The sequence below is a fragment of the Malaya genurostris genome, chromosome 2 (genome assembly GCF_030247185.1).
Source record: "Malaya genurostris strain Urasoe2022 chromosome 2, Malgen_1.1, whole genome shotgun sequence".
Lineage (NCBI taxonomy): Eukaryota > Metazoa > Arthropoda > Insecta > Diptera > Culicidae > Malaya > Malaya genurostris.
This window is the reverse complement of record NC_080571.1, coordinates 11433988-11455174: the sequence shown is the minus strand read 5'-3', so window position 1 is coordinate 11455174 and position 21187 is coordinate 11433988. Positions and strand designations below refer to the sequence as shown.

Genomic DNA, 21187 nt, shown 5'->3' with positions numbered 1-21187 from the left:
AAGATTCATTTCGGAATGAAAACATTTCAATAAAATAACATAGCAGTAACAATTTATTGCATTTGTTCATACTGAGCACCAAAATTGAACGTATCCTTAGTAGTATTTGTTTATATCACAGCATGTATTGTGCTATTATCAATTGGCAACTAATTTCGCTTCTACATGCTACAACATTTTAAAGTTCCATACGCGTCCATGAATATTATACAATGCAAATTATTAATCGGAAAACAAAATTCTGAATGATTGAAAATAGCACTATTTGACAAACTTCCGATACGTTTCGTCCATCACAAAATCCACTCCACGATCGATGGGATGAATGATAAATGGAATTGCCAACAGACCTATCGCGGTCGGTACCCACTTCCGCAGGGGACCTTTCACCTTACCCTTCTCGAGAGCCTTTTTCGACACCCAACATATTCTGAAAGAAAATCAACTGTTCTTGAAATAATTTAAATTATGTACGTTTTAGCGCTTCTTCCTACCGATTTATGGTATAGCCAGGAATAATGACTGAAGCAAACATTTGCCAAATCAACGTATCACCGGTAGCAATCGCTGCTCCACGAGGTCCACCACCAAGTGCTACTGGTTTCTAAAAAAAATATTTCAAAAAATATAACTGCCTCATTACTTGTGGAGTGAAAATATGATCCGAAAGCACCCACCTCATATTGTTTTATGGATTTATCTGCCGTATCTGCTAGTACGTAGCTAATCGATACACCGTAACTAGCATGAACAAATATCTTCTTGATAAGCGGCCGGAACGCTTCGCCTACCTCATTTGCATATCCTGAAACAATCAGTTACATAAATTTTAAACCAGGAGACAAATTGTGATGTAACAATAATTAGAATCTTGGCGCGTCACGAGATTCACACAACTTACCGAGATAACGAACCGGTGTATCTCGATACAGATCCTTTTCCGAGAGAGACATTCAAACTATAACCTGATCCTGCAGATTGAAAAAAAAATCATGCACACTATTATTAACACCTAAACTGTATTTATTTACTTTCTTGTGACAAATTGAATTGGATTAATGTTGTTTTGTTATCACGCAAATTTTTCAACCAGTGTAGCCAGAAAACCATACCATAAATACACGACGCCTGAAAAATGATTATATAGTGGATATATTATAACCGGAATGCAACGAAATTAAATACACAGCAGCAAAAGAACCGTAACATACTCAACGTGATTCGCAATTGATGTGAAAAAATGTAGACATATACTCAAACAATTAAAAATGTGCTTCTAAAAGAAGCAGATATTGTATTTGAAAGGAGCGAAAATTTGTGTATCTGAAAGCAAAAGTTTGCATTTTTGTTGATTTGTTTAAAGATTGATAGAGGGATCGAATCACCAGCCATGCAATGCTTCTGTATGCTCTGAATTGGCAGCGAAGAATGCTGAAGGTCACGTTCCATAAAAAGAAGTCTTTGTTATTTAGTATTTTTCTTGACATGAAAACAAATTGTCATGTGGGAACTATCAAGAATAGTCCACGGCGAAACGTAAAGCTAATATCAAGAATAATTTTCACGCTAACAAAGCGTAAGTGTTCTAGTGTCCATTGTTTTATTTTGACTTTCAATCCCGGAAACGTTTGTAAAGGCCTTGTGTTTTTTAAGCGCTATTTTCGGTTTTCTGGTAAAACAAAGAAATTTTCTGATCAATCTGCAATGTGTAATGAGTAAACATCTAGGTAAAACCAGACCCTGTCAGCTTGGAGCGAAATCAATCTTCAGTTCGCACGGTGTCACATTCAACATATCATGTCAATTGTATGGGTGCGCAGTGCTGCTATTTTGGCGCGCACGAATTTGACATCTCTCTCCCCTACTTCTGTGTACGAGAATCGATGCGGACTCGCTTAAGAGTGCCATGATCGCAAAAAATGTTGTTGCCAATGATTTGTTCGGGAAATGTGAGAGCTGGATATATTGTTAATATGATATCTTTGGTAAAACATAGAGTGAAATGAAAAAGAAGTGTATACATTTGTTTTCTATTTATTTATTTTGATATAACAAACACAGTATGACCGACGACACGACCAGGCACTCCGAACAAAAATTGGCAATGAAATTGTCTGTTAACGATTCACCGCCAGTTACCGCAAATATAGCGACCCCTTGATAATGATAAAAATTATCTTCTTGAGCAACACTGTTTAGGTTGCTACGAACTAGTTACGAAGGAGCTCCAATGTAAATAAACAAACAATTTGAAAAAAAAAACGCAAAAGATACGCGAATGGTACACATTTTTACAGATTTTGTTCAATATTTAAGTAACTTCTACTGTGAAATCCAAAGAAGGTCACCTTTCCATTGTACGCAATGGAAATGCTAACCAGTCAACATGTTCTAGCTGCAATGGTTTCGTGAAAAATCAAATTCATGATCGAGAAATATAAACAATTTATCGATCGAGCGTTTTTTAATGTTCTAACGGGAATTATGTAGAATACGGATACAAAAATAAAAAATAAATTTGTTTCCTACGGTCTGGATCGAATTCTAGAATGTATCTAGGCCAACCCGCGCCATGATTTAAACATAGGTGTTCCCATTTTCGTTCGGTAGAATGGCGTTCGAATTTCAGGAAGGTCCCGTTACGACGGTTATTCAAGGTAGAACGTGTACAATCGCTATCCTCCACAATACGGCCACTATGACCGGTACACGCTTGATAGTAGCTTCAAAAGAGATTGACGCATCGATCGGCGTGATTCACGAAATCACGTTCCGTATCATCGTACATAGGAGGTCCAATCATTTGGACTATTTAGTCGTAAATAATGTAATATTTTCTACCGCCCGTTCACCATGCGCTACGTACATCTAGTCAAATAGCTGCTACATGTCTGCCTTTTCGGGGTGTTTTGGGTGAAAGTCAATGTTAAGCTGGTCCTTTTTTTTTGGTTCACTGAAATCCGCATTTCTTCTGGTTCACAGAAACAATTTGTTTTTGTTTTGAGATTATTTATATAGTCCGTTCAATTAAAAAACATACGTAGCCATGGTTATGGTAACTGTTATCTAAAATCAACAGTTTTCTACTTTTGTTGCCAGTTTCAATAGATTTTCAAGCAACTTCGTTTTGACATTACCAGTTACTGAGGGGTAGTTAAATTTTCGATACAGTTTAGATAGACGAGTGGTAGGTCGTGTCGTCGGTATGACCTTAATGATAAGTTCTGATAATATGAAAAAACAAGTATGCCACTGTGTGATATATTAAAATATACTTGTACCATAAGAAAAGCAGTGTTGCGAAGAGCACGAGATTAGACATTAACTTCGCGGAAAAAAGTGAGGCAGTCAATCTCATCAATAAAATAAAATTAGAAAAAATCCAGTATATATATATATTTTTTTTAATCATTGTTGTGCATTGCACACATGAAAAGTAAGCTTTTAATGCAAATCATTATAATTGCACGAAAAGCAAATAGCTCTTATCATAATAAGAGTATCTATTCATTTTGATAATGATGCGCTCTTTTTTGAAAAAGTTTACTTTTCAAAATGAAAGGAAATACCTCTTTTCAATGAAGTTCTAAAGTTCTTAAAGCCATCGTTCAAGTACCATGCGCGCGGGTGGTTTTAGGAAATCATCGATGGAAATTTTGAAAAATTTGCCAGAACCAAAATCATACAGACCATTGAAAAACTTTTATCTATCTGCAGGGCAAATATGGCTGAAAAATTCGGAGGATTTTCCGAATGTTATCAAAATCAGCTCAGAAAAATGAGTGTTTTTTGAGATCTTCTACAATTATTACACGCATTCAAACTGAAGCGGATTTTCTTCATTGAGAAAATCCGCTATACGGTATGCGTATTCTACTTTATGACACGCAGAGAATATACATTGTGAAAATAACCAAATTTTGATTTGATACAATATTTTTATTGAAATAATGGCAAACGAAAATTTGGTTTTATATAACAAATATTGAAAATACAATACAAAATAATTAGTTTTTCTCAGTGGATTAGTATTTTTCAATCAATTTTTTGATTAAAATAACAAATATTTTACTTGTGCGTTCCCAGTGGCGTACTTATGTAATATTGACCCCGTGTGAAATACACACTTTTTTTTACCGAATTTTCTACAGCTGAACGTTCGGTAATAAAAAGTTTTCTGTATTGTCAAACAACTACCGTAAACTGAAAACCAAATGGAATGGTTCAACAATTTTTTTGTTTGTTTTCTTTTAGTAGAAATTCTGAATTTGAATGGATTTCCGGATTTCAAAAATCAAACACAAATTTTCAACTTACGGCTTGGTTTTTCGGATTGGATATTTTTTACAGGAACGAGTGAAAAAAATTCGAGCCAGTCGTGGCTACGGTTTTATTAGACTATGCGATCTCATGTATCGGTTGACCGGAATTATGAGCGTCCTCCATAACACTGCACAATCCGACGAGCCTACCAGAAATTACCCTCGAACGATACTGTACCCTATACCTCAATCCATTCGACGAATCCTTCACTTACTGAAAATTTGAATTACTGTTTGATAGTTAGTTTTCACGACAATCAGTATTTACAGCAGTACAATTACTGGACGATAAATTTACCATACGGACTGTGTGACATTTACCGTACTCGACGACTGTTCAGATTTACCGTATGAGTTGTACATCTATTTAAAGAAATCTGTAATGAAAACTTGCGTAAAACTGATTGTCCGGTAAAAATTTGCATAATTTTTGTAAATAACATTCATGTACCGAACTATCGGTTATTTCTGTTGATTTCCGAAAGTTTTCGTTAAAAAAATTACCGAACAACGGAATCAAATCTTTGTGTGTATGATCTGTCACCCTCGTCATAGGGGAAAACCGGTTTAGTAAGCAAAAAAAAAGGTCCCTCGACATCCTTCACCACCGAAAAGTGAGGAAAAAGGTACCCTGAAAAGCATTACATCCGAGCATTCTTTCAAACGGATTTGCCAGATTTTGTATGTTACTTTTATTTCGATTTATAGTCGTTTTGAAATTCTTAAATACCAAGTTTTTGATTGATATTATAAACTTCTAAAACATTTTGCCCTTCCGCCACGAGCCGATCTAATCAATTATGCTTAACGCGTTCAAACTTTATCTGAAGGAGAAAACATGCTCTGCTCTATCCGCGGGGGAAAGTGCTCTGTTTTATAAGAAATTAAACTAAAGCGTTTCATTTAAACAGTAATATTAGTTGTGCCAAAACACAAATAATATCAAAAACAAATTGAATCAAATTGTTTTTTGATATAAAGGTACAGTAGGATTGAATCAACATGGACTTTGCCGATACCATAAACTCATCTTTTGTTGGAATGTAATATAATTATTTATTAGTTCAGTTCAATTATAAAATCAGCCGGAACAAGTTTTTTTTTCGTTTGAAAACACCAAATTTTTTTATTCAAATCAAACCGTGATCATCGTTCATGTTGAAGGGAGAAATTGGTTAAAAACTATCATATTTGAAAATCTACTAACTGTTTTGTTATGCTGAACATGCTCCATTTCACAGCGTATAAACTCTACCATCATTCAACGACATTTTCTTTTAACTCGTGTGAAGTCCGCTTAAAAATGTTTCGTTTCGCCTAGTTCCCACCTCATCGTCTACGGTATGTGCATATTGGCCTATCAAATGTCATTATTTTGTTGGCAACCATGAGTTGTTTTCATTTTACGCCTCACGAAACGTTGGTGTGGGTGGATGAGGAACAGTACGTATTCACAAACACTACCAACAGTTTTGTGCAATTCATTCAAGAGCCACCGTCGTCTGTCATGTAAATGACGCACTGCTTACTTGTCATATACGTACCAATCTACATGTATTGGGCATTTACGACAGCGATCACTGGTGCGACGACCAGCAGCTACTAGTACTTTGTGTGCGATTGGTCTGTTTTCTGTTGAATGATTACGCTCCGTTCGTGAATCTTTTCGCCTGTTGGGCAGTTTTGCAATTGAAAATTCTGCGATATTTCGTCGGAAATACTGTTATCTGGTGTGTTACATATAGAAAAGTGTTTCGTCAACTGGAATTATTCTGTATTTAGTGTCAGTTGGTCATATTGCGTGTGCTGAATTCGTGGAATATCAAGTGAGAAAATTGCATTCTTTTTTTCTTCCTTCATATGAAAAGTGTAAATTCGATGATGGCTACTTGGATGTGATGGCTGAAGAAGTTTTTTTTCCTCGAATTTGACGTTTTAATCATTGAAGGAAATTTCCACTTGATAAGATGTGATCACTCTGCTGACCATGTGAATGCCAAAGATTTTCCAGCTATTTCATAATTGAATAGTGATTTCTCCATTTTGTTTGCTACTAGTCAAGGTACAATTTTCTGCTTCGCATATCGAAAAAATGAAGTATGTAAGAGCAGCGTAAAGAAAAATGGAAAAATAGTGCACATATTTTTCGCACAGCAAACATCGCAAAATTATCAGTGCGTGAAGAACATCAGGGCAGCGAGAAACGGAGCAACCAGCTTGAGCAGCGAACGTCAAAGCAGAAGCTCTGGAGAATTCAAGAATAAAAGAAGACCAAAAGTTGCGATACGAGTAAAAATCATAATAAAAATTTCTCGGTTGAAACAAATACAAAAAAAATACAATCCATTATACAAATCGCACACTCTCAGAAGAAGTCGAAAACGAAGACCTTAATAAAAACATTCGACCTTACAGTGCCTGCACCCAACACAATAAACGGCCAGCGAGTGCGATTAATTGAACGGGGTTGGTTTGGTTGGAATCAAAATCGCACGACCGCCGTCTGTCTACGGTGATCCGCGCGCGTGTCTGTGTCTTCTTCGCCCAGGTCGGTCGGACGGCTTTCGGTGTGTTCTGCCGCAGAACACAGAGCGCCACTACAAAGTATGAGTTTTTTTTGTTGTTTGTTTTCGATGGACGGTTGTTACCCGAACGGGGCGGTACAATAAGTAAGTTGAACGGTTTTATGAAACAATGAATATATAAATAAATGTGAGGTGAGCGGTGAGGTAGATAGGTAGGTAGGAAAAAGCAGAATGTCTTCTTTGTTTGCCGATCCGTGTAATCGGCATTCGCGCGAGCTAGGAATCACATTCCCTTTGTAGCGAGTCCGAGAAGCTTTAGAATATACTAGGGATTTTTTCATTAAAACTTCGAATACATCAATTGATTAGATTCAAAACGCAGAAGCTCGCTTGATTTTCATACAAAATCGAATGAAGTAGACTTTGAAATACTAAATGAAGCCATTCTAATGCTCCTTTGTACAAATAAGAGAATCTGTTAATTTCCTTTTAGTCTAATTACGGAGTTACCACAAAACTTTTGTGTATTATTTCAACTCTGCAAAATAGTACATCACTACAGTAATTACATAGATAAATAGTACATGTTTCGTTTAGCAGAACAACGCAGATATGCTGGGATTTCGTTATCCGATCGTCGTATGAAATTTGATGCTTAGGAAACAGTATATATTATAAAATATTCACCATTCTGTAACGCTAAAATGTTGTTATGAGATCCTATTTCAATAGATGCAAGTAACTTGTTAACGAAGAAATACTCGTGGCAGCCGGCTGCCGGAAATAATTATGATTAGTTCTAGATTTAGTTTGTTTTAATAATATACTCATCTGTACTTCTAGAAGCAACGAAACTCTTAGAAATGAAAACTAACTGTATTTGGGAGAAATTTTCTCAGCGATAAAGAATGTAGTAATATTTTCTTGATCAATGCTTCAAGATTGGACGAATCAAGAGCTGGAACGTTGTAGCAGATAAAATTGTAAACGCTCGGAAGCTCCATCCAACAAAATCACGAAACCTCATACTTCTCGGTGGCGCTCCAACCAACCGAACACAGCATAGGTATTTCTCTGTCGGTGTTCTACCTTCGCACATACAAAGAGAAGCGGTGTGGAAATTGTCGCCATTTGACAGACCAAACGAGCGACGAAAATTTTGACAATGATGATGGTGACGTTCAGACTGAAGCTAGTCAAAATCGAAAGGTTCAATCGGTGTCCGTACTGGTAACCGGTGGAATTGAAACAGCTAAAGGATACTGCTGGATCCGGGTCGAGTGTGTTTTCTTTCCAACCCACCAACAAAGTTCTTTTGGAAACGCAAAACAGGAATAATGGAAGATGGTAGTGTTTGCTAATGGAGAAAAGTCGTAATTCGTTGATTCCAAGCATGTTCGCAGTAGCATCTCCGGTCTTTGTGCTGGGCTGGGAAATTTGATTTATTCGATCGAAAAAAGTGCGAAATTTGGGTCAGTCTCAGAGTGACCGAAGAATTGCAATAGTGAATTTTCCTTTATTCATTTTTCAGTAGATGAATCTAGTTTTTCATTGCTTCTTTTTTCAATTCCTCTGTTTCTGCAGCTGTTTGTATTCGTGTTTTTTCCCATTCCCAATGCTACGTCAAATGAAGTGTTGGCCGACAATTGTGCTCAGTGAAGAAGAAATGATTACACAACATCCTCATCTCCATGGAATTTGAGTCTGCTTCGGTGACTGGATGAAAAATCCGCAGCCAACATGAAGAGATTCAAGTAATGCCGTGAAACTATCTACCGAACTGCAAGAGTACAGGGCAAAACTATTGAATCACCGGAAGGAAGGAACCTTCAAAATAGTGAGTCATTTCGAGTATTGATTTTGAGAAGAGGTTCTAGAAATAATTTCAAAAGTGTTAGTGCGACCATCAGTCGAAAATTTTGTCGCGTGTTCTTAGTCGTGGAAAATTAAGGAAAATCACAGAGAAAAGTGAACACCGGTTGAAGGTAGTGGCAGCCGCAGCAGCAGTCTTGGTGCCTTCTGGCACTTGTGCTGTCAACTCACCGAGCTGAAAAAAAACCTTAACGACCGACCACGATAGAAAGTGTGTCTGTGCCGAAGAAAAACTAGCCTCTGAAGTGTTTACACGTCACTCTCAGAATATCCAACTACAAGAAAAACACGTGGTCGTGAAACCCTAGAATTTTGACAGGACACAATGGAAGCATTGTCCCTGACTTGAAGCAGTGTTCATCGATCACCATTAACTATATCGAGTAACTTAGGTTACTGGAAGAAAGTGAAACGCCTCTTCGACACCACCAGGAAAATATCGACCGTGCGGAACGGAACTTCTGGAGGTGAGTGAACGACCGTTTTCCATCATATCAAACGCTATGCTACTGCCACGAATGGGGCGGGTGCGCTTCAATGTTTCAAAGTCCAATGATGGTACAATCGCCTCATCCAACCTGTGTGTTTGTTTGTGTTCACGTATGTATGTGTGCGAGTGTGTATAGTATTGCATCCAACGCGGATAGTTAAAATTCAATTAAACTTCAAGCGCCAGGTTTCCGTTTGTGGCGTTGGTCCGACTTGGCAATTTGTGTTAAATTCCAAGTAAAGGTAAATATACGCTGTAGAATGCATACTGCAAAAAAACGGCACCAGTTGGTATTGACCGTCCCGTATACGGTTTCTGCGTAATTATGTTATCCTATTGCAACTTGTTCAGCATTATCAAACTGTTATAACAGAGTTTTTCTTGTTTTTTTTTCAATGTTCCGTTCTCGGGAAAAAGTTTAAATCAGTTAAATGGAATTTGCGTTCAATTCGGAAAGAGAATTGACCCGCACTAACCGCAAACATTTGGGGCTATGCATCGATTTCATGCATCCAAAACTACAAATTAGAATAAGCTTTATTATTTGTTTGAAATTCATCCGGTCAAATAATGAAATTGATGAAAAACTTTGCCACAAGAAAGACGTCTCCGTTAAGTCAATGTGGTTCCATTCATAGTCTCACTTCTGTGTCCTTATATCCCCCTAGCAACCACCCACAAATCATACCCAATCTCAAATTTAATATCTTTTGTACCATTTGGACCATTCTACGATGGTTAAAATGGTACAATCGAGTGGTCGATCAATTCAAACCTAGGGTGACATTATACATATCGAATGAGCTGTTCGAAACGATTATTTTTGAAGTACAAGAACATTACGTATCGCTTTCGACCACGTGATCGAGATCCTAACAATGTGGTACTAGATTTCGACTGACGCGATTCGAATTGTCAAATAAAAGTAAACAAACCCATATACTTTGCAATCATGAAAAAAATGGAACTGTGAATTATTGTTTGGATATTTCCGATTACATTTAATCAGTTCAAATACTGAGAAGGAGAATTCTGAAGTTTAAATCAATTAAGAAGCCGATCCGTTTTCACTCCATTTGCAAAAATGAAGAATTTTGTCATACTTGTGCTTGTACACAATTTACAGATAAACTTTTAAAATTATAATAAAAAAATATCTGTGTTTTTCATGTATTTTTGCAAGTCTAATACAATTTACGTCGTCCATAGGTGTAGTTTTAATCAAAGGCTTTAAGTTCTGCAGCTTTTATTGTTGTATTTTTTCAGAATACACACGGAAAGACCGAAATTAGCATTTTGGCGAAAAAATTAGTTGATTTTCTGATTTTAGTTAGTTATTTTTTGAGACAACTAAAAAAATCTTACCTTTGCTAATTTAGATTTTTTAATTCTAATTCTCTTAATAATAATAAAATATTTGTTGAAATGGCTATTTTTTTAGTTGAATTCACCAATTAAACGTGCTGTCATTTCTTAGCTAAGGCACGCTTCATATCCATTCAACTAATTTTTTAGTTGAATTAGAGAAATAAAACGTTGTTTTCAACCAACATAAATGGTTGAATTGGTTTCTGCAATTAGCAACTATATGGCGCTCGTTAACACCGTAATGACTACTAGCCACTAGATGGCACACTACTACCGAAAAAAATTTCAGTCGCGGTTCTCTTTTCTATATTTGCAGGTATAAATACGATGTTGTATTGGAGAAAAAGACATAAGCGAAACATAGACTTCTTTTTGAAAATTTTACTTCTAAATCGTTGTTTTCTTCATTCGACTTCGCGAAATCGACTCTCTCACTGAAAACTTTGAGCACTCGGAAAACAAAAACCGAATACAAGTAGTAGACCGGACGGCGTGGCCCGGAAGGTTGGAAGATACAAAAAACATCATTTGACGTGTACAATTAGAGTGCAACATTCGAAACTCACTTCACTGTTTGCGCACAAATTCTGAATAAATACACTTTCCACTAACAGTTTACGTCATTTTTACATATCGGCTTAGAAATTTATATAGGGATATATCGTAACACATGCGAAAAACATCTAAACAATTTGCGAGCAGTTTCAACAAGACTGTCCCTTTTAGCTTTTGAATGGATTGTTTTGCTTTGACACTGCTGTCCTTCAGTAATGACGGTGATAGATAAATAGAATCAAAGTTTCTGATTTTAATAACGAAATTAGTTGTCAATGAGAATTTCGTGTTGGATTGAAATATTGCTGGTTTGTGTCCAGAATATTCGCCAACTAAACACATTCTCTAAAAATAAGAGTTTTTTTCAGCACAGTAAATTCTAAATTTTAACTAATTTTATAGTTATTTTGGAAATTTTGTTGTTAAAATCAACTAATTCAAAAACAGTAATACGAATTAGGCGCAGAGCTAATTTCGGGCGTTCCGTGCATTTATTAGGAAATATTGCTTTAGCCAGGATCAATCCATTCTTTGTAGTATTTATAATCTGTCTAGGTACTATTGAAGAATCAAATACACGCCAATATCACGAGATTGCGAGATGGTTATGCTTTTCAGAGCCGGTGAAACATATTAAGCCCAGGTGGGTAATTATTCGTACCGGGCAGAACGACCCACTATTTCAAAGTATTGTTTAGTCGATTTTTAAATAATATTTTGTTTCGATATAACTTTGCATGAGACGCGTAAAGTCGAAGCTTGAAGTGTTTTCGATATTTTGTTGTAAAACAAAAATGCGCATTTAAGGGTTAAATACAATATCAAACTACAAAATTTCTGCAAATATTTGTTTGGAATATTAAGTCAGCAGTATTTTAACAGTTCGGCTGAAAAGTTCGTATCGTTTAATAGAAACACACATTTTTTTGACAAAATTCGTTTTTATTATTCAACATAATTGCCATCAGAGGCGATACAGCGATTATAGCGATCTTTCAACTTGTCGATACCATTTTTGTAGTACGATTTGTCCTTTGCCTCAAAATAGGCCTCAGTTTCAGCGATTACCTCTTCATTGCTTCTAATTTTTTTACCAGCGAGCATTCTCTTGAGGTCTGAGAACAGGAAAAAGTCACTGGGGGCCAAATCTGGAGAATACGGTGGATGAGGGAGCAATTCGAAGCCCAATTCGTTCAATTTCAGCATGGTTTTCATCGACTTGTGACACGGTGCAAAACAAAACTTTTTCCTTTATCAAATGAGGCCGTTTTTTTTTTAAATTTCGTCCTTCAAACGCTTTAATAACGCTATATAATAGTCACTGTTTATGGTTTTTCCCTTTTCAAGGTAGTCGATGAAAATTATACCATGCGAATCCCAAAATACAGACGCCATAACCTTACCGGCAGATTGTTGAGTCTTTCCACGCTTTGGGTTCGGTTCATCGCGTGCAGTCCACTCAGCTGACTGTCGATTGGACTCCGGAGTGAAGTGATGGAGCCATGTTTCGTCCATTGTTATACATCGACGAAAAAAATCGGTTTTATTTCGATATAACAGCTCCAAACACTGCTCAGAATCATCAATTCGTTGTTGTTTTTGATCGATTGTGAGCTCACGCGGCACCCATTTTGCACAAAGCTTTCTCATATCTAAATATTCGTGAATAATATGTCCAACACGTTCCGTTGATATCTTTAGGGTGTCAGCTATCTCGATCAACTTCACTTTACGGTAATTGAAAATCATTTTGTGGATTTTTTTCATGTTTTCATCGGTAACAGCCTCTTTTGGACGTCCACTGCGTTCATCGTCTTCGGTGCTGATATGACCAGTACGAAATTTTGCAAACCACTTACGAATTGTTGCTTCGCCCGGTGCAGAGTCTGAAAAACACTCAAGCCATTTTTTGGTATCGGCGGCACTTTTTTTCATCAAAAAGTAGTGTTTCATCAACACACGAAATTCTTTTTTTTTCATTTTTTTCACAATAACAAAAGTAGTTTCACTCAAAATGCAATATCTCACAAACTAATAATCAGACAGCTGTCAAATTTTTACACGTATCTTTTGAAGGTTGGTACTAACTGAAAATGGTATGGATTTAATTCTAGTGGCGCCCTCTCATAGAAACGATACGAACTTTTCAGCCGATCTGTTAGGTTCCGTATAAACTTATTTGTGTGTGCAAATTTTCGAAATTATTTCTTTGAGAATTTAGGCTACCCTGATCGTTTTTAGTTGGTTGAGGTTGATGGTGAAAGATGTCTTGCATGAATCGAAAGCAATGTATTGGCATTACATTCCTTCTTAGCATACAGAATCATTTTATGGCTAGTACTACGATCCTACTATGAATCCTACGACACTATGAATCATTCCACGTCGGGGCTCGAACATATGACCAACTGGCTTATAAAGACCAGCGCCGTATGCATTGAACCGCAAACCGAGGCGAAGCGAACGGTGCCCAAAACAAATCCAGCAGCTGATGTGCATAGCACATTGTTGAAAAAAAAGTCCCGGGACCGACTGAGATGACGTTTGTAATGTCAAAATATCATCATCGTTCAGAAGACAAGGGTCAAATTTTCACGTCAATCGCACCACAAACACCAAACTTATCGACATATAAGTGACGTTACTTTTTGATTTACGAAAACTTAAAAATAACGAATTCCGTTTATTGATAAAACATTGCTTCCTATAAGGAAAAACCGGGGAAGTCCAGCAATGGTTTAAGAAGTGTTACCCGCACTCAGATTAAAAACAAAGATTTATGGTATTCTGATTTTAACTTAACCAAATTAAGCAGTCATCCGGAAAAATGTGAGCAAGTTTTGATAATTTTTGATAATCGTTATGGATGAACACAAAATCAAAGTCCGACTGAACTGGAAGTGCTTCTATGATCGTATGCGAAAATCTGGGCATGAAAAAAATCTTTTCCAAATAGGTGCCTCGTTCGCTCACTATCTATCAAAAGCAACAACGCATCAACAATCCAGAGAGCTGGTCGGCACTGTTTAGTCGCAATAAAATGGATTTCTTGCGTTGGTATGAAACAGTGGACGAAACATGGATCTATCTTTTTTCTCCAGAGTTGTTTCAACATTTAGACAGGTAGCTGCAACAAGTATGGCGTCAGTTTTTAGATGCTCGAGGTATAATTAACGTCGACTATCTTGAAAAGGAAGTACCAACAAGAGTTTTTAGTTATTAAGGTCTGAGGACAGAAGGCCACGTGTTGAGTTTTAAATCGACCACGTGGCTCGCTCAATTCCCTTTGCGCATCGTATTTCTCTTGTACTCTCTCGTATATGAGCAAACTGTACCGGGTTGCCAGCATACATTTTATTATTTAGATGAGAAGTTTTATCACATTAATCTATCGTATGGGTTGGACATTACATGATTCCAATGAACAATAAAAAAAATATTCAACTTTCACAAAGATTGAATGTCTGTGTGTTTGGCAGCCTTGTCGAGCCAATTTTATTTCTCTCTCCTTTTTCAGAATGCTATCAGGAAACCAAAGCGAAAAAAAATGGTGGATGCGTTGAAACTGACTTCGTTTCACAGAAAAATACAAGACTTTATTTTTATCGCGATAACATATATGTTTTTATGTACTAATCGCATCTAAACTAAATTATATAGACTTTGTCACGGTAGATTTATGATACAAGCCTTCAAAGCCGAGATACTCGATGCATTTCCTAGCGTTCCAATTTTCAGCAGTTCTTGAGTCAGAAGAAAATACAACACGACCGCTAAACTCAATGAATCATTCTGAAAATTTCACAGAATATTCTCAACTAAATTTGGAAGACATTGTCAGGTGGGTTTTTCTATATTCTGCACCGTTTCCAAGAAAATTTTTTTGAAACGGGAAAATAGCAAAAAAAACCCACCACTTTACGGTACTGTCCTCAGTCCTTAATGCGTTTGAAGTATGGAATCGTAAAAAACGGCCTCATATGAAGCAGAAAAAATCATCTTTAACCAAGACAATGTACCGTGCCACAAGTCAATGAAAATAATAGCCAAATTGAACATATTGGGCACCGATTTGTTTTTTCAAGTACCATGCGCGCGGGTGGTTTTAGGAAATTTTCGATGAAAATTTTGAAAAATTTGCCAAAACCGAAAACATACAGACCTTTGAAATACTTTTATCTATCTACAGGGTGAAAATGGCTGGAAAATTCGGCTGACTTTCCGAGTCTTATCAAAATAGCACTGAAAAAATGAGATATTTTTGTAATCTTTCACAATTATTTGAAAAAATAATTCGATGGAATGAAATTTTTCTTTTTCAAAAAAACCTTATGCTGGCAACAAGGATCACATTCGGACACATTTTTGGAAAATCTTATCACGCTTTTCATGGAAAATCAGGGAATTTCATATCACCGATTTCGTGGAAATTTTTGAAATTCGTGGATTTTCTATGAAAAGCGTGAAAAGGTTTTGTAAAAATGTGTCCGAATGTAATCTTTGTATCCATCATAAGGTTTATTTGAAAAAAAAATTTATGTCATCGCATTATTTTTCCAGATAATTATGAAAGATCACAAAAACACTCATTTTTCAGAGCTATTTTTGATAAGACTCGGAAAATCCTCCGAATTTTCCAGTCATTTTCACCCTGTAGATAGATAAAAGTATTTCAAAGGTCTGTATGTTTTTGTTTTTTTTAAATTTTTCAAAATTTCCATCGAAAATTTCCTAAAACCACCCGCGCGCATGGTACTTGGACGATGGCCTTAACTTTTGTAAGAGGAGTTGAACTTAAGCATCTCATCAATGCAAATCACTCGAGTCTCTGGTATGCCGGAAAGTACCGAAAAAGGTGTTTTACCACTTACTATCCGAGCCGACAAAGGAATAGTTATCAGAAGTTGTTACTTTCTACTTGCGGCTGCATTCTCGTACACAATTAATTCTTCACTATCTCTAATAGTGAAAAAGTAAAAATAGCATGATGGGTTTTCATCAGGTAGCGGTGAGTGCAGCGCTACTGAATACCGCTTACAAACCTAGGCTAAACAGCCAGCACGCTGTGACTCTGGGGCCATAAGCAATAGTTCGAACAAACCTTTCATTCTGATATTCAACTAGCTGTATAGAGATTGAGAAAAATATCCAGGATTTACGTCATGGAAGAAAAAGTACTACTCCCTTCTGCATCGTATGAACCTTCGCACAAAAGGGAATCTATAAATATATGTCGTTTCACAAATAGCTTGTCAACAGAAGAGTGTATGACAAGTGTTCGTTTTGTATGTGTGCGGTGTGTTGATGCCGTTTTCTTTGATTTGTTTTTGATTCTTCGGATTCCAAGACATGGATCAATAAGTCCCGAGACTAACAATGGAAACAACATTTTTTTGCAAAATTTTTTTTATTCAACAACATAATTACATTTTAAGGTGATACAATGGTTCCAACGTTTTTCCAATTTTTCAATACCATGTTTATAAAACAAATTATCTTTCGCTTCAAAATAAGCTTCAGTTTCAGCGATTACCTCCTCATTTGAGCCAAATCTTTTTCCCTGGAGCCTTTTTTTTAAGATCAGCAAAGAGCCAGTAGTCACTGGGGGCTAAATCTGGCGAGTATGGGGGTGGGGAAGCAGATCAAAGCCCAATTCGTTCAATTTCGCCATTGTTTTCATCGACTTGTGGCAGGGTGCATTGTCATTGTCGAAATCAATCGCGGCACCCACTTGGAAAAAAACCATTTTCATGCTCAATTTTTCATGAAGGATAGTAAATACACTTCCATATGATATCTGTGTCATCTCAGCAATCTCACGGAGCTTGACTTTACGATCTTTCATTATAATTTTGTCACTTCACTCACATTTTCCGGTGTAACGGCTTCCACAGGTCTACCCAAGCGTTCCGTGTCATTTGTGTCGGTACGACCACGTTTAAACTCGGCGAACCACCGACAAATCGTTGCTTTTGATGGACAAGAGTCCGGATAACATTTTTCAATCCATTGCACAGTGGGGAAAAATGGACAAAAAACGCGACGATTTTTTTGGAGGCATGATACAGCTGACCACAAAGCACTTTTTTGGTGTAAAATGGTCAGTAAAATCGATTCCATGTCTTTGGAAGGACCGCACGAAACGCTATCATGTTCATTTTACCCCAAGTTCCCTTTTTATACTGCATTGTATTCAAGCTCAACTATATAACATGAAACCGAAAAATTTGCAGAAGAGCGAATAGAGTGTTTCCGATGTAAAAAAGTCTAACAAATCGATTGCATATAGTTTTATTGACAGCAGAAAACTCGTTGCACCGTTTTACCCCTTTTCTTTTCTTGTTATAATATTCAGTTGAAATATGATCTACAATCCAAAAGCAGATCCAATGCGATCTATCAATATTGGTTCATAATACGTGCAAAACATCTGTGGTCCAATTGAACACAATGGGAATGACAGTACTAGCCTGTTTAACCCGTTTTACCCCTAACTTATATCAAAAGTCGTATTTCTGGTTAAACTTTCTCTCGCATACCGAAAGCAGGCTGATTTCGGTTGATGAAAATCGATTGATATTACGAAGAAAGACCTGAAAATAGGACTACAAATGAATTCAATGACCGCACGAATTTTGTTATACCGTTTTACCCCAATTTATCCTTTAACTGAGTCTTAAGATGTTGCTCCACATTGAATTCATTTGTAATCCAATTTTCAGGTCTTTCTTCGTAATATCAATCGATTTTCATCAACCGAAATCAGCCTGCTTTCGGCATGCGAAAGAAAGTTGAACCAAAAACACGACTTATGAAATAAATTGGGGTAAAACGGGTTAAACAGGCTAGTACTGTCATTCCCATTGTGTTTGATTGGATTACAGATGTTTTGTACGTGATATGAACCAATATTGGTAGGTCATATTGGATCAGCTTCGGGATTGAAAATCTGAATTCAACATAAAATTATATTTGTCGGAAAATTGGGGTAAAACGATGTAGCACGAAGCATGCGATCATGAACACTATCTGTAAATTATTATTTGAGGTTATATGCGAAACATAGAACTGTCTTGTTTAACCAAAATTGGTCCAAATACCGATCAGTAGAACTTTTTTTCTGTAAATTCACGGAAGAAGATGACTGGGGGTAAAACAGAATACAGTTGTTTGCGGTAAATCTCGTGTTTGCTCATGTTTTTATAAAATTATTGATCAAAGTCGCGTTTTTTATCGTTTTTCCTCCACTGTGCAGTGTCTGAACGACATAATGAATAATAATTATCAAATCACAATAGTTTGGGTCCCGGCTCATTGCTCCATTCCAGGCAATCAAAGAGCCGGTAGTTTAGCCAAACGTGGTGCTATTGAGGGTGAAATTTATGAGAGACCGATTGCTTGCAACGAATTCGAATTGTATTATGTAAGAAAAAGGTAAGCGCCCTGGTACCGAATAGTCTTACTTTATAAATGGTACATTCGACTGCATCGCGTTTCTCGCACATCGAACCAATGTCAAACCAAAAAAAATCGTATAAATTTCGTGATTACATGCACAAAAATCCCCTGCATTGCATAGTGTTTCGTTTGTGCTGGAAAGACGCTTCCGAATCGGTTTGCCTTGGGCACAAATAGATTTATTACCTACAATTCCAAACAGTCCAAAACTCAATCGTACGTTCACGGTGAATGGGAAACGCATATCCGTCCCTGAGTTCCGCAGATCAACTTTGCCGATTTCGATGCCGATTACAGCGTCAGTCATCTAGAGAGCTAATGAGTCATTGTTTTCATGAGCACCTGTGCCTCAACAGAACAGCTCCGAGTAGCCGCACGTGCAAAGGCTGTTAATCTTTTATTCACATGCATAAGGCAGATCGAAAGAAAACTATCATTTTTATTTAGTTATTATAGTGCCTCAACCTATTACGAAGGAAGGTCCGTCCAGTAGGGTTAGGTTAGGAAAGAGGGAGGAGGGGGGGTGTAGAAAAAAAGTTGGCTCGAAAAACCGGTGGAAACTGGCTAAAGGCGTCTCTGATAGTGTGCAGTTTTCGCCAGCCGACCAGACAGACCAGACACGAATGATAGTGAGTGAGCATCGTGTCCAAGCACGAGAAGAAGGCAAATTGTATTGCACTTTGTCAGTGAGACAGACTGTTCGATTCGCTATACTTCCAACACTTGATAGTTGCTAGTGGTTGTTATACACACACACATCCTCACACACTGTGGTTTACTATATCCCACTTGGACTGCTTGGACTGCTGTGATAGTGCATTTTCTGTTCACGAGTCCATACCCAGTTCGATTGATGAAACCACTACCAAGGATTGATAGTTCGGTTTCCATTACGAACTACTACCAATGGAACTTTTTTTCCCCCCGCAAGTAGCCTCTAGGCACTGGAAACGACCTTGCAGTGAACGTGATTATGTTTTCTAATAAAATATTTTATATCCACTTCCCCTTAACAGCGTTGCGTTGGCAGTCAGTGCATTGCAGTGAGCAGGCCGTCGTTCCTCTCGTTGCCGACCATAAACGGCCAGTGCTGGTTGGATGGAGGATATCCGTGTGTTTTCGTTTGACACACGTTCCCCACAGACGACCATATAAGCCTTCGATCAGCAGCACCTCATCGAATCCGGTGAACGTGGAATAATGTCCAAAGTTGGAATTGTAGAGTTCGTTGTTTTTTTTTTGTATTATTTTGCTGGCAGGTTGGCTGACGGGATTGCTTAATTTGTGTTCCTTTCACGATCGGTTGCCCGAGCCCGAAACGGAATGCGCTTTCAAAAGAGTTGGTTGGATTCAGTTTGGTTCAATCAATTCGAAAGCCCTTTTTTCTTGATATTCCGGTTAATACTCGCAGCGGTATGATTTTCCTTTCAAATTTGTTCGTTATATGAATATTACTAGTGCTTCCAGTAAAATGGAAATTGTTTAGGATTTAGAAAAGCCCTTTCGCTCGATTGACTTCCAGTATGAAATTGGAGCAAATGGTCGTTAATTTGCTCCAATTTCATACTGGATTAATCAAGTTTATAAGCTGCAAAAAATATCGATTTCCACTAGGCTTGAAAACACTAACAGAAGCCTACTAACAGCACATAGGAGAAGAAATTTCTTCCCTTCACCCTTCCACACCATCTATAACTTGTAGAAAATTACTCCGCTTGTTATTCAGATTGCATGCCAAAGCAACAGCAAATTAATTTACTTGTGTGATTTCTTCATGTTGCAACAACTGTTTCGTTACAGGATTTGTTTTTTTTTTGTTTCAATTATAGAGGTTTTAACATTAATGTCATTCGCCTCTTCGGGCCAGAAAAACTTTCTGACCCTATGTGCGGGGTTGGGAATCGAACCCAGGCGGGCTGCGTGAAAGGCATCGACTTACCCATCACGCTATACCCGTCCCCGAGTTACAGGATTTGTTTAGTTCTTATCGTCTGGCAGTTGGGTTCAAGACACTGGGAAAGTTACTCTTATTTATATATACTCTTCATCAAGAGTGATGAAACATAAGTTAAATTCGATTTAGCGTTAGAATATATTCAACAAGATATGTAGCGGTTGGATAACAAGAATCAATAAATTTGAAGAATTACTTTTGAAAAGTTTGCCAAACGATAGACGAGGAAGATCCATATCCAGATTGAAAATATCGAAACCGCATGGAAAATGGGAATCAAGCTCAACTGGTTTTTGAACTTCTACAAATTTCCTATTTTTGCTATCGAGCCTTTCAGCAGAATGCGCTTCAACAGAAGTACTCAAATGCTAAATTAGCTCATGTGTGTACAAATATTGTGATGGAACCTTGTCTGCAATCGTGACGAATTAGACCAATTACTTCATTCACTTGTGTTTGAATTCTTTTGAATCGAAGCCATAATTTAGGGCCGAGCGTTGTCGTGATGAAAATCGGTTCAATCTGTCAATAAACTATCGGATTTCAGTGAATCCTATACAAATACTAGCTGACCCGTCGAACTTCGTCTCTTCCAAAAATTATTTGTTCGAATTCATGTTTTCGGACAGCAGAATTGTCAAAC

General features: G+C 37.2%; 2 protein-coding genes across 5 annotated transcripts in view; one reads left to right on the top strand and one right to left on the bottom strand.

Moving 5' to 3' along the window:
* Positions 1-35: 35 nt before the first annotated feature.
* On the bottom strand, positions 36-1106 carry LOC131429606 (mitochondrial fission process protein 1). Its single transcript, XM_058593836.1, has 5 exons — positions 1032-1106; positions 902-971; positions 678-805; positions 495-604; positions 36-430 (listed from the first exon to the last, which is right to left on the bottom strand). The coding sequence occupies exons 2-5, from the start codon at positions 951-953 to the stop codon at positions 262-264; spliced, it is 459 nt and encodes a 152-aa protein (XP_058449819.1). The 5' UTR covers positions 954-971; positions 1032-1106; the 3' UTR covers positions 36-261.
* A 4813-nt stretch (positions 1107-5919) lies between these two features.
* Positions 5920-21187, top strand: part of LOC131433097 (myotubularin-related protein 3) — a 71018-nt gene continuing 55750 nt past the window's right edge. The window contains exons 1-2 of one of the 4 annotated variants that reach the window (XM_058599898.1): positions 5920-6052; positions 8432-9186. The gene's annotated coding sequence lies outside the window, so the exon portion shown is untranslated. Of the gene's footprint in view, positions 6149-6655; positions 6992-7585; positions 8195-8431; positions 9187-21187 lie in introns of those variants that run through there. The other 3 variants (XM_058599896.1, XM_058599900.1, XM_058599899.1) reach the window with 3 other exon arrangements.

Coding starts and splice junctions, on each gene's coding strand:
- LOC131429606 (XM_058593836.1), bottom strand. CDS start 953: ATGTCTCTCTCGGAAAAGGATCTGTATCGAGATACACCGGTTCGTTAT. Junction 605..677: donor AATCCATAAAACAATATGAG/GTGGGTGCTTTC, acceptor TATTTTTTTTAG/AAACCAGTAGCACTTGGTGG. Junction 431..494: donor CCTGGCTATACCATAAATCG/GTAGGAAGAAGC, acceptor ATTTTCTTTCAG/AATATGTTGGGTGTCGAAAA.